Source organism: Phaethon aethereus (genome assembly GCF_964289735.1).
Source record: "Phaethon aethereus genome assembly, chromosome: 3".
In the NCBI taxonomy this organism is placed as follows: Eukaryota; Metazoa; Chordata; class Aves; order Phaethontiformes; family Phaethontidae; genus Phaethon; species Phaethon aethereus.
In genome coordinates, this window is record NC_138576.1 from 102,244,601 (window position 1) to 102,257,535 (window position 12,935).

Consider the following 12,935-nt stretch of genomic DNA (forward strand, 5'->3'; position numbering starts at 1 on the left):
AGGAGCATCCAGCTGGTTCTTTTGATGAGAGGACAGCAGAGAGAGAGTTTGTGGAATTGAAGTCTCACTAAGAAGAAAACCTGCCACCAGGGCAACAGGCACAGATAACGACTGGCACAGCAAGGACCTATGCTACTGGTTCATAGCCCTGCTCTCACAAGTAAATAGACACACAGGGCTCACAGGGGCTTTCCTCATTACTGAGCAGTGGTTATCCGGTATAGGACATGTCTGTTCAGAAGGGGATAAATTTGAGATGACTCAAGGCTCCATTTTGCTGCCACCAAACTCACATTCTAAAAACTAAGTAGAAGGTGTTTTATGGGTAGGTAAAGGAATCGTATGATACATATTTTTATGTGGGTATTTTACTTTCTAAAACTTCTCCTACGAATAGATCTTCCCTCAGTGAATAAGCAAAGTGTATTTTAGTATTTTTCACTCAGCGCATGACCACAGGTATTTTTATAGCAAGCATATCTGCAGAACCGTATGTGGAACTCCTAATAGGCAGTACTCTAACTGGTGTGGGTCACTGAAAATTAAACATTACCAACAAATTATCCTTTTTTAGTAAGGTCTCTGTATGTTTAATCTTAACCAACACCAGGCAATTCACAGGGTGAATTCAAATTACGAATTTTGACTGTCAGATTCTGCTAACAGGATGCTCTGAATTACTAACAAGAACATCTCAGCCGGCAACCGCCTATGGCCCGAGGCATGCACAGAAGCTACGTGACCACTCAATGACCGCAGGCCCTTGAGCTGCAATTGTGTCAAAACCCTACCATGCTATATGTTCAGCCTTAGGCCTGCTGGACTTGTCAGGAAGATTAACTTCACAACAGAAGCAGCATCGTATCACATTCCCCTAGGTCGTGATGCTGATGTCATTTAATGAAACAAATGATAGATTTCAGATGTTTTCAAAAGACGGTGAGAGAGAAGGGAGTCACTTGATGGGGTGGAGACACAGAGATTAAATTCCAGAAAACAAACTCGCTGCTGTCCCTTTTTAGCTTCTATCAGAAAACAAACACTTCAAAACAAGACGCCAGCGCTGCCTCAAATTCTATATACCCCGAGCTACGCGGCGGACGGCGCACAGGCCGGACACCCGTCACCACCTCAGAGGCGGCCAGGCGGCGGCCTGAGGCGGCCCGCAGGCGGGGAAGGGCGGGCCGAGCGCGCGGCGACCACCACGCGCACGAGCCCTCTTTTACCCGTGCGCACTCGCATCCGCATCCACCTCCTCCCGAGCCGCCCCTGCAACGTGTAGGGTATTGCGGGCCGCAACACCGGCCTTAAAACCCGTCCGGGGCCGCAGCCCGCCGCCCTTGCACCTCCCCTCCCCTCCCCTCCCGCCTCCTCGTGGAGCGGCGGGGGTTCCGCCCCCTGCTAGCGCTGATTGGCTGACGGCAACCCCACCCCTCCTGCCGCGCGCCTGTATCCCGCTACGGCTGCCCTTCGGCGGGCAGTGGTGTGCGCGCGCACTATACATCGGCCGGTTAGGGGTCCAGCCTGTTGCCTGACTGAAAAGTGCCGCCAGCCTCACTTTGAGACGCCAAGGGCGAGCCGCGCTCCCACTTCCTTAGTGAAGACTCGTGTATTTCGCCGTTTTTTTTTTATCCCGCTCCTTTGGCGGCTTTCCGGACTCACCACTCGCAGGCGTTCGTGGCGGGGGTCTGCGAGCCGGAGGGCCCTTGCACGTTAAGGCGTCGCGGAAAGCTGGGGTCCTTCCGCGCGCGGCGCCGCAGCCGGTGGGTCGTTAGGAGCGCGCGTGGCGGTGGCCCCCCCCCACCATGTATTACAAGTTCAACGGCTTCACGCAGAGGCTGGTCGGGGCAGCGGCGTCCGCCGCCTACAACCCCCAGGTAACGGGGCCGCCGCCGACGCCCTCGCGGCGGTGACCTTCGCCGCCCTTTTCCTTGTGCGGCGTCACTCGCTCTCTGGAGCCGCTGGAGGAGCCGGTCCCGCCGCCCGGGGAGCCCCTGCCGGTGGAGACGGTGGGGCTTGGGCCGAACCCCGCGGGGTGGCGGCGATGGAGGGGTTCGCGGGGCGTTGGAGTTGCTGAGCGAGCGTGTGCTCGCGGGTGGAGGGCGCTTGGCTGCTACTCTGGTGATTGCCTCGCCTGCCGGTCCAGGCTTCCCCGGTGGGGGCTTCGGGACCCGGTGGCCTTTATTTCGCTGGGGAAGGGATCTTCCGCGCCCCCCGTGCGCATCCGCGGTGCGCTCAGCCAGCCTGGCCGGTCGTGTGACCTTGGGCAAGACGAGAGGCTTCGTTCCGCGGTGCGCCTCTCGGTTCTGTTTTGGGATGTATTGGGAGTTAGAGCAGGACATTAACACAGTTTCATCACATAGGACTGTCTCTGAGCTAGAACGGAGGCTGGTGGTGTTTTAAAATCGCAGCTGGCAAATCCAAACAGCACTGCAGCTAGGCCTCCTTTCTTGTCTGTGCATGCAGAAAAACTAACTACTAAAAACATTAAAACTCTTATTAGACAGGACACACATCTATAGAAGTCTGTTGAAAGCAAAACAAAAAATAGCCTTTCCTCAGCATGATGCCGACTTAATTACTGAGTGTATACAGGCTAAAGGTTGCTTTAAATAGGCTTATACTTTGCATACTTTTTAGTTAAAATGCTACATGTACATACATGTGTACACACAGAAGTGAAATCAAAGTTATGGTTTGTCTTTTTCCCGATAAACGGATTAATAAAAAGTAGCTGAAAGATATTACAGTCTTGTAGACTAATGTGTATTATTGTGATACACAAATAACTTTCTATTTAATTCTTTCTTAGCCTAATTCTGCTAGCAGCCACCTTTACAGTTCTGCTTTCCTGGATATCCTTGACTGTGCAAGTTTTACTTGGAAAATCCAGTCGTCTTCTGCAAGCAAGAATATTATATTAAGCTTCCGTAAAATCTCAAATTGTTTCAAGAGGCCGAGACCAACTACAAAGCTTTTCATTTTGAAATTTTTTGAAGTTAAGATGTTACAGTTTAGATGGATAGACTATAAGAGAACTGGGTGGTCACGCTTAGCATAGTGGTTAATGGGTCACACTCCGCTGGTTTTCCTCATGGAAATTCATAGTGCTCCTGTTAGCTCATTCCTCCACTCTAGATACATCCCTCTGAATGGCAGCTCTACTTCAGGCATTTTGGAGCCGCTGCCTTGAGGTCTTCTGTGAACTTTACAAGAGTGCACTTTATTGCCTACTCCAGGTAATTGCTAAAATCCTGCAGTAACCTGCAGTATTCCACTTGTTATGAGCATCCCGGCAAAGTTGTGCATTTGGGGAGGAATAGCCCCTGGCAGGGATATAAACCAGGAACTGACAGGCTGGTGGGAGCAGCTGTGTGGTAGAACCCCCCCCCAGGTACTGACAGACAGCAAGCTGGATGTGAGCCAACATTGTGTCCTACCTATAAAGGAGGCCAACAGCATCCTGGGCTGTATCACCATGTGCATAGTCAGTAGATTAAGAAAAGTCACGATCTCACTCAGCACTTACTGGATCACGTGTAGGTACTGCATCCAGTTGTGGCCTCCCCAGTATGGGAATGTTCTTGGCCTACTGGAGCAAGTTCAGCAGAGGTCGCCAAGATGGTCAGGGGGCCCAGAGCACTGGCCCTGTGAGGAGAGGATGAGGAAATGGGGCTTGTTCTACATGGAGAAGAGATGGTGTAGGAGGGCAGGTGCAGACCTAAGACCAGCTGGCCAGCACCTACAGGGAGGTTATCAAGATGATGGAGACGGGCTCTGCACAGTGGTCATGGTGGGAGGGCAAAAGACAACAGGTGTAAGCTGCAACAAGAGAAGTCCAAAGTGGATATAAGGAAAGACATTTTCATGGTGACAACAGTCAGGCAGTGGAGCAGGTGCCCAGGGAGACTGTGTAGCCTCCATCCTTGGAGGCTTTCAAGGCTACAGAAAACCAACAGCAGCCTGGTCTCACCTCAGTTTGGACTGAAGAGTGCTAGAAGGCCCTTCCATCCTGAATTACCTATGATCTTAAGTAAACATTGAGGTACTCATGACTTTCTGATATGGCATTTTCTGTCCCGAGAAGATTTTCATCCACCTCTTTCCCCATTGCTCTTTGGAAGGCTTCCTGGGTAGCTACTGGGGGGCAAAGGTGCAGGGCACAGGGAAGGCAGCAGAAAAATAGTAATAGGTTCTAGTCTAAAAGTGTGTCTGTTCATTAAAAGTATGTCCAACAGGCACCTGTGCTAGAAAGCACTCTTGCCACTATTGCAGTGTTTGGGGGACATCTTACCCCTTCTACACAAAGTTGTATTCCAGGAATAAACATTGACACCTCCTTTGTATAGAGGAAAGCAAAGGCTAGGGTTACCATTGTGGGGATGGGGGGAAAGAGGCTTCAAGCCCAAGCAGTAAAATACCTCCTTCCTAGAAGAGTATAGCTTAGAACGTTATGCATTAGTCTCTGAGTCATTGTGACTATTTTTCTGCAAATAATACATCCTTTTTTGGATCCTAAGAGAAAAGCCCCAACACAGAAATACAGAAAGCTCTGATAACCATCTAGAGTAAAGCTGTCCTACAGACAACACTTTTTGTTTCCGAAGCCCAGGTTGTGGAGTATTGCTACCTTTCTGTTCAGCAGACTCCATTACATTATAGCAATCATCCCAATTTAAGTACATATTCTGTGAATGAATAATAGGTATGTATTAACATTGTTACACTAGATACAGAAAGACATAAATTCTGAATTTTTGACATCTGCTAGATTAAAATACTGTAGTATCATATATCAGAATTGGTTCGTAAAGGGTCTATGCAAAACTAGCCTCGCATATAGGTATCATTGCAGATGGAAAAAAAACCCAACGAGATCCCGGCATCTATATCTTACTTCTCTGCTGTGCAAGGCAGGAAAGAGAATGTCCAAGGAATAGAAATACTTTTCTTCTAAAACACTGTAGTGATTTCTTTTTATGTCATCATAGGGCACTGTATTTCATTTCAGTGTCATCACTGGAATGTTAAAACCTAATTTTTGAGAGAATATAGTTGAGAAGATGAGGTTGTATTCAAGCAGGAGCATTTCACGTAAGTCTTATGAATATAACCTCACTTTATATATCTGGCTTTTTTCATATTGATGAAAAAACACTCTCTTTTATATTTGGCTCATCATTCACATGGCTTAGTCCTCAACTGTGGCATTCAAATGTGCTATGCGACAGATAGCTACATTTTAAAAAGCTACCTTCAACCTCTTTTTACAATGTTCTTAGGCCAGCTTTTTGGTAGAATTTTTTTTTTTTTTTGGTTTGACTCTGCACATTCAGATGCATCAGTGTGGTAGAACTGTGTGCAATAAATAGAGATTAAAATATGAAAGGAATCACATGAGTTAAGTAGGTGTTAAGTCCAAAACAAGTAAATTTTTTCCTACTGATTTCATTGCTGTATTTAATAAAACCATAGCTCAGCTTATAAAATGGTATGCTTTTTATGCTTCTGTTTATCTTGGTGTTCCTGGAAAAATGAAGACATCCTGCAATTCAAATTCTGCTTGGTCCAATATGTAGTATAATAATTCACTCAATTCTGTACTGTTGTATTCTGATGCTTCCCAGTGGAGCATTGTTCTGATGCAGGTTTAAGCTTATTGTGAGCTTGCAAAATATCAGTCAAAATGTATTTCAGAAATTCTTTCGCTGACAATAACATAACTAATGGCTTATGCTAACAAAAAAAATCTCTTAGTTTAAAACCTGTACTGTTCTTTTCATTCTTAATTAGCATAGTCTTAGCATTCTTAATTTTGCATTTAACAAGGTTATATAAAGTAGTATGAACAATTAAGCTTGTTTGAATAAATGAGAACTTTTCCAGATAGTGAGGATTCAAATAGGTTAAAAACTACAACTCATATTTAGGAGGATAATGATTGCCATAACCATTACAAATACAATAAAAAATACTAATTCAAAGATTTGCCTTATGTTTAAAGTACAAATAGTGGGACCAATTTCAAATGCCATCAGGTAAAGACAACTATATGAACTTCTCCTTAGCTCTTCAAGGCTGACAGTGATCCTAGTAGAAATTTAGTCATACTACCTTATCTTTACTTGATACAACTTATTTTCCTTGTAGCTATTTAAAACTCCCACAAACCACAGATCTTTTCATTTTAGCTGTTACAAATGCTTGGAGTTAGTTGAGAAACTACAATGGTTAACCTTTTATGCTGTGAATGATACTCAAAATGTACACAAAATCACTTTTACTTAAGTGTATCATCCCAATACAAACAAAGCCTCAAGTGATCCTACCTAAAAGCATCCCTGTGCTAGTGGTAATGTCGTGGTTTAGCCCCAGCCGGCAACTAAATACCACACGCTCAGTACCTCTGCCAGAGGGACAGTGGGAAGCTCTTGCCCTACTCATTTACATTTAACCTCATACAGTGAGGTATGTTCTGCTACGAAGGACCTGCTGTTTAGGTTAGAAGTGTCTAGGTTCATCAAGTTCATAAAAGTTACTTAGAATCATAGAATGGTTTGGGTTGGAAGGGACCTTTTAAGGTGATCCAGTCCAACCCCCTTGCAATGAACAGGGACATCTTTTACTAGACCAGGTTGCTCAGAGCCCTGTCCAACCTGACCTTGAATGTTTCCAGGGATGAGGCATCTACCGCCTCTCTGGGCAATCAGTGTTTTACCACCCTCATGGTGAAAAATTTCTTCCTTAGATCTTCAATGCATATTCTGAAATAATAATTCTCAGCTTAACTTCCTGTCCTGTTTCCCCTTTTAATTTTAGTCCTTGTGTGAGTTTTCTCTACTTTCTCATTCTCTGATCTGTTTGAGCAACTCCTCTAACATTTAAAAACTTAAGTGTGGTGCTACCTCCATTAAATTGTGCTCCAAATCCTTAAATGTTCTGTGCTGCCAGGAAAGTGTAAATCTAACTTGGGAATTCATGATAGCAAAGCATAAGTTTGCTTTAACTTTGAGCATGTTGTCCAACCAATAGATAGATTGGGTTCTAAGACCTCCAAACCTCTGACAGGAAAACAAACATACTTTACAAAAGGGTAAGCAGAGAGTTTTGTTTGTTGTTTTGGATTAGCTACATGTCCTGACCTTTCACTGAGGACTTCAGCATTTGACAAAGTCATTGCTGTAGCATGCTGATGAAATCAGCTGATGTTGACTCCTGTGCTAGTAGATCTGCTGTACTTCATCCAAAAACTGGAACAAATTCCTGTCAGTGTGATTAGGAATAAAAAGTTAACACCTAATATCAGAAGAGGAATTATCAATCTGAAACATTTTCTTATGAAACATAGGTCAAATGTGTAGAGGCATTCATTCCTCAGTACTATCTTGAGTCTAGTGAGACACTGATGTTATTAAATAAACCTGCAGTTGTAGTCATGTTAAATACAAGTGACAAGGGTCATTTAAGGTGTCTTAATGACTTGCTTAAAAATTATCTGTACCAAAATTCTTATGTGTAATACTCAGGATTTCTCTTCAGCCATGCTAAGCTTAACGAGCAGCTGGGTGTGAGATAAAGCACTTGACACTTTCTCTCAATAAACACAGGCAAGTACCCAGTTGAAACAGCCACATGGTGACACTAACTTAGCTGAGGTTGGTTGGAGCTGACCACAAGATGCACAATTCATGGATGGAATTCAAGTGGGATTTTGTGTTGGGGTGAGGGACCCTGTGTTAGGCAAGCTGAACTGTCTCTCTTCTGCAGCATGTATTTTGTTGTACTCTTTCCTGAAGCCAGTGAACCACGTAAATCATTTTTATTTAAATTGCTATGTGATGTTCTTCAGTAGCACCTTGCTGCTTTGGAAGTTGTTTACAACAGTATGCTGATGATTATATGAGTTTTCTGAAATGGTTTAATTTGATTTCATGATGAAGTTAGTCACTTGAGGCAGGTTTGAATCCCCTGTTACTCCAACAGAAGGGGATCTTAACTATCTGAGCAGGAATTATTTCTAAAGCCTGAAAAAGTATGTGATCAACTACAGTTAACACGACTGATTTCACTATTCTAACAGTAATCTGTAGGGTGCATCTTGCATCCAGGTGGTATTCTGTAGAGGCAGGAGTTTTAGCATTAATAACAAATAGTAGTGGTTGCTAATCACATTTTTAAGGCTCCTATCTGTGACTTTAGGAATGATGAAAGAAGTATCTTTATCGTGAAACTGTTTGAAGTAGTTTGCAAGTTACTCCAATTCTCAGTATTTACAGTTTTTATACACTACAGATAGTTCATGAAATAAAGTAGACATGATCACAACAGGCAGGAATTGCAGTGATCTAGTAACTGTTGAAGCAGTCTCAAAGGTTGCTCCTGAAGGTTTTGGGCCCTCAGGAAGGCAAAAGTGAGATTCAGAAGCAGAAACTTGAAGGAAGGTGAAAGATGCACATTGCTGTGATACTAACAATCAAGAAGGCAAAGAAAAGTTTTGGAGAAAGAGTCACCTGCACATTTGGTATAAGCATCTGTTCTATAGTTCTTCCTATAAAGTTTCCAACCTTTTAAAGACAAATCTAAGAAAGTACTTAAAGTTCTTATAGACAAAGATACTGGTCTAAAATTGCTTTCCTTTGAGTATTTTGATGTAGCTGGTACTTAGCCTTGACTATATAGTCAGTAACTTCCCCTGGCTAATAATAGTTTCTTAGATGCTTGCTTCTTATTGGTATAACCAGAACTGCTTAGTCTTAAATAATTCAGTACTTACGTTCTGCACAAGCCTGTTCAGTAGGAAAGCAGAAGTTATTGAATGTGTCAGAGTATCCAGTTTTGGCTACTGTCTTTCAAAACATAACCAAGAAAGGCACAAAGGGATTCTAATATTCATTCAGGCACTAGAAAAGTTGGAAATTGGACCCATGTCTTCAGGATGGAGCCATGATGACCATTCCATAGACTATTCTGAGATGTTGAGAAATCTGGTCTTTCTGTTGAAGATACTACTGTGGCAGAGAATTTACATGTGGAAAACATGTCTGGTCTATGGCAGGCATAAGAGAAAAAGAGTGCCAGTCTGCTTCCAGCTCCAAATATTGTTCAGGCAGTTCTCTTAAAGCAAAATGCATCAACTAGTCCTTTGACCAGAAGCTGGATTTCCTGGTGCAGCCTTAATAGACCCATGGAGAGCCATTGCCGCTTCTGTTTGTGGTGAAAACCTATTGCATTAACCTACTTGTACAATGCTTTTAATTTCTGTAGCAAGTTAGGAACACAAAAAACAACAGCTGTTTCAGGAGCCATAATGTAAAACAGCACTGCCATGTGCCCAGGCATAACTCTTAAATCTAACTATAATAGTAAAGGCAAGGAGGCCACCTCATGATGGCTGTGACTTTGTGCACTTAATATTATCCATAGAACTGGATTATGTAGTTTTTAATTATGGCAAATGCAGAGTACAATCATCTGAACTGAAAAGAAATTAAGTTATGCTGCTTATGGGGAGTACACTGAAGGGTGCAGCAGCATGTGAATTATAGGGTGTAGTTACACTTGCATAAAATACCCACCATTTCAGGGCTCCTGGAGTGTCCTTGAGCACCACTTACTACTGTTGTATGTAACAGGTGGTCCTAACCCTTTTTTTTTTTTTTCTCCTTCCCCTCCTCAAACTATACATCCAAATTATTTAAGGCTTACTTGCTTGCAGCATTCAGGAGGAAGAGTTCATTGAGGTCTCCTCACTCTGTTTGACCCAAGCATCAGGGATTCCCTGCTTCTGTTCCTACTACTTGGGTAGAGCCCTAGATGGTTTGACTATGTGCGAAAAACAAGGGGCAATTTGGACCAAGTACCAGCACAGAAAAACTTACGGTAGCTATAAATTTATGTCATGAAGAAATGAGAAAGGAGGCTTGTATTCTACTTGCTAAGTCCTGACCCAAAGCTGTAGCTGAGAAATGAGTGCGCCAACAATGTCTCTAATTCACTGACACATGTCTTCATACCAGATAAATAGTCCATGTAATGTGTCCTTGTGATAACTGGCAGTGTGCTTGCCTAACGTGACAATTGGTACATTTGCAAGTGTTATGTACCTTGATATTTTAATCTTTATTTATGCAGGGACTCAAACCAATAGTTTCCACTGAATCCCCAGCTCTGATTTTTGGGACAACAACTAAACTTGCTTCAGATTTACCAGCAACTGATTCTTTCTTGGGTAAAAACAAGGTGCCAGACCTACAGAAACTTTTTCAGGTAACGAAAACTTTGAGAGTAACTTAAAGAGAACTGGAGAGTGGGACATATCTTTTCTTATTTTAATGTGGCTAACTACTTTTGTCATTCTACAATACCAAGATTTTGTAAAGTGTAGTTAAGAAAGTGTTAAGTACAGTACAACCTGTATAACTGTACTATACTACCATGTACGCCTTGTATAGGAGATAAGTACAGAAAGTAGAAAGTCTAGCAACGTTGTTTGTCATTTCACTGTCTGCAGAAGATGCTTGTTGTATTAGTTGACTATTGGAAGCACTTTCTGTCTGGGAATCCAAGCGCATGCCTTAAAGCAGATCATTACTGTTTTGTGTATAATAATTTGAACATTACTGAAGCTGTTTATAATGCAGTAAGAAGAGCACAGTAACGTTTTCAAAGCCAGTTTGTTAGCTATGCAGTTTCTAAGTGTAGTAGGACTTTTCATGAAACAAATCAGTTAAGAATTTTTTTTTTAAAAAAAACATCAAGAATGTGCTTTATATAATGTACCCTTTTCTCTCTTACATGCCACTTGCATTTGGAATGTGTCAGTCTGACTTGGTGAATAACCTTTTATACATATCTTTTCATGTTCTTTTGTTAGTGACACTTTTCCCATCCAGGTCCTCTTTAGAAATATTTCAAGATAGATTCTTTCTGCCTGCACTTAACAGCTTTGCCTAATAAAATTAACTTGCCTTTGTTTTGCTAAATGAAAAACACATAATACACTTGGTTGTAGATAGCCTATTTGTCAGGAGGTTTCCCTCATGGAAATCTCTTAATTTACCTGAGGTAGCTTGTTCCTTGTGACCTTTGTATGGGTGTTCATTTATTTGTTTGTTTGTTTTCTTTTTAAACTCTTCCCACAGAAAGCAGATGGACTGCCAGTACACCTGAAACGAGGAGTTCCAGATAAGCTGCTTTATCGGACCACTATGGCTCTAACAATAGGCGGGACTCTCTACTGTCTAGTAGCACTGTACATGGCCTCACAACCAAGAAACCAAAAGTAAATGAACCACAACTCATGGGACTCATGACACTTCTCTGAAGGACCTCCTGCATGTATCTCTTTGCACTTGCTTTAATTCTGTGATCATAGGGGGTTTATTACTCAGAACAAATTTCTTGGAGAAAGTGTTTTTAAATTGGTTGCCTTATGTGTTCTAGAAATCAATATAAAAAGACTTAAAGACATCATCTTAACATATGGTTGTAGCTTTGCATTTCTTGTTTTGCAGGAGTGTATGAACAGTTGGAGAAAATGAAGCTTTTCCTTCTTTCCCTCTCCCACCTTAAACAATGTTAGAGATGGGACATTCCTTAGTGGGAGGATGCTGCTGGTTTCTAAAACAGTAAAAACAAGTAATTATTATAACGTACTGGGAACCTGTTTCTGTCATACACAGCTCATTTTACATAAGTAGGTGGCAGTGGAGCTTTTCCAAATGCTGGTTTATTATTAAATATTTATACCTCTGGTGGTAGGACGAAGGGCTTATCCCCTTGGAGCATTCAAAGTGGATTTATTCCATAACTTAGCATCACTGTATGCAGCAGAGTCCACCAGCATTGTAGCATCAGTTATACCAGTTTTTGGACTTTCATTTGTCAAACTATCTTACTGTGCAATAAAGGTTACTACATGAACAGTAAAACAGGCAGGTCTTGAAAGTTTCAGACCACTTCAGCTGGCCTGGTAGTAAAATAAACGTATTTGTACACTTTTGTTTAATTTCAACTTGTAGATCTCAAACCAGACAATTGATTTGGCTACCTTACTGTAATTTTTTTGAGATGGTAATCCTCTTAAAACCCTCTCTCAGAACTCATTGGGTGTTTAACAGGTCACTGTCATAGCTCAGCTACGTATTATTTTCAGTGCACTCACATATGTACACACATACACACACACATTTCCTTTGCTGTGTGGGTGGAAGAGAGAGAAGCCAGTAAAACCCTGTATTCATTCTCTTTCCCTTGTAATATTGAACTTGAGCTGCAAGTTTCACATAAGTCTTCGCAAAAAGCATCCTCTAATTTGATAAATCCTCCTCTATGAACATCAGGTATTCACTCTTGGTCATCCAGGCTCTGGATAAGCATGGATTCACTGCCCTCTGTAGAGGCCCATCTCCCCAGAACTGTGCAGAAATCACCTTCCGTGTAAAGAAAGAAAACGATAATGGAATCTAAAATTCCCATTTCTTCAAACTTCTACTAACAACATTCTGATTTTTTTCCAGTCAAGTTATATCAAAGCCTGCTCCATAGGAAAGAAAATAGCTGCTTGTACAGTGGTCTCAGGTTTCAGTCAATGTTGGTATTTGAGAACGGCAGAGATTAAGTCACTGAAAAAGACACTGAAGAGAGAAATTTGTAAGGACAGCAAGACTCAAAGAACAGCAGACAGTAATTAAGTTTTCCAGGAACTGACAGCTGTGTTGCCTCTACTGATAAAATATTTTATCCTCAGTAGCCCATGCTTCCATAGCACTAAGAATCTTGTGTAGGCTGTTAAATCCTATTTAAAAAAAGAGAGAAAGAGAAAGCTGCATGGTAGGTTACTGTCTGTCTTCTCTGCATATTGTATATTAAGCACTGCATACAAGAATGTTCTAATAAAGGATACTTTGCACACAAACTTGACAGGTAGATTTTCA

The 12,935-nt window shown here is 42.1% G+C and overlaps 1 protein-coding gene across 2 annotated transcripts; it reads left to right on the plus strand.

Annotated features, from left to right (window-relative positions):
- Positions 1-1,805: 1,805 nt before the first annotated feature.
- Positions 1,806-11,285, plus strand: COX7A2L (cytochrome c oxidase subunit 7A2 like; the record flags this gene model as incomplete). Of its 2 annotated transcripts, XM_081997909.1 has the most annotated exons (3): positions 1,806-1,877; positions 10,132-10,266; positions 11,142-11,285. In XM_081997909.1, the coding sequence occupies 3 exons, from the start codon at positions 1,806-1,808 to the stop codon at positions 11,283-11,285; spliced, it is 351 nt and encodes a 116-aa protein (XP_081854035.1). The 2 variants fall into 2 exon arrangements, with proteins under 2 accessions (XP_081854035.1, XP_081854036.1); XM_081997910.1 differs by lacking the exon at positions 10,132-10,266.
- Positions 11,286-12,935: the final 1,650 nt, after the last annotated feature.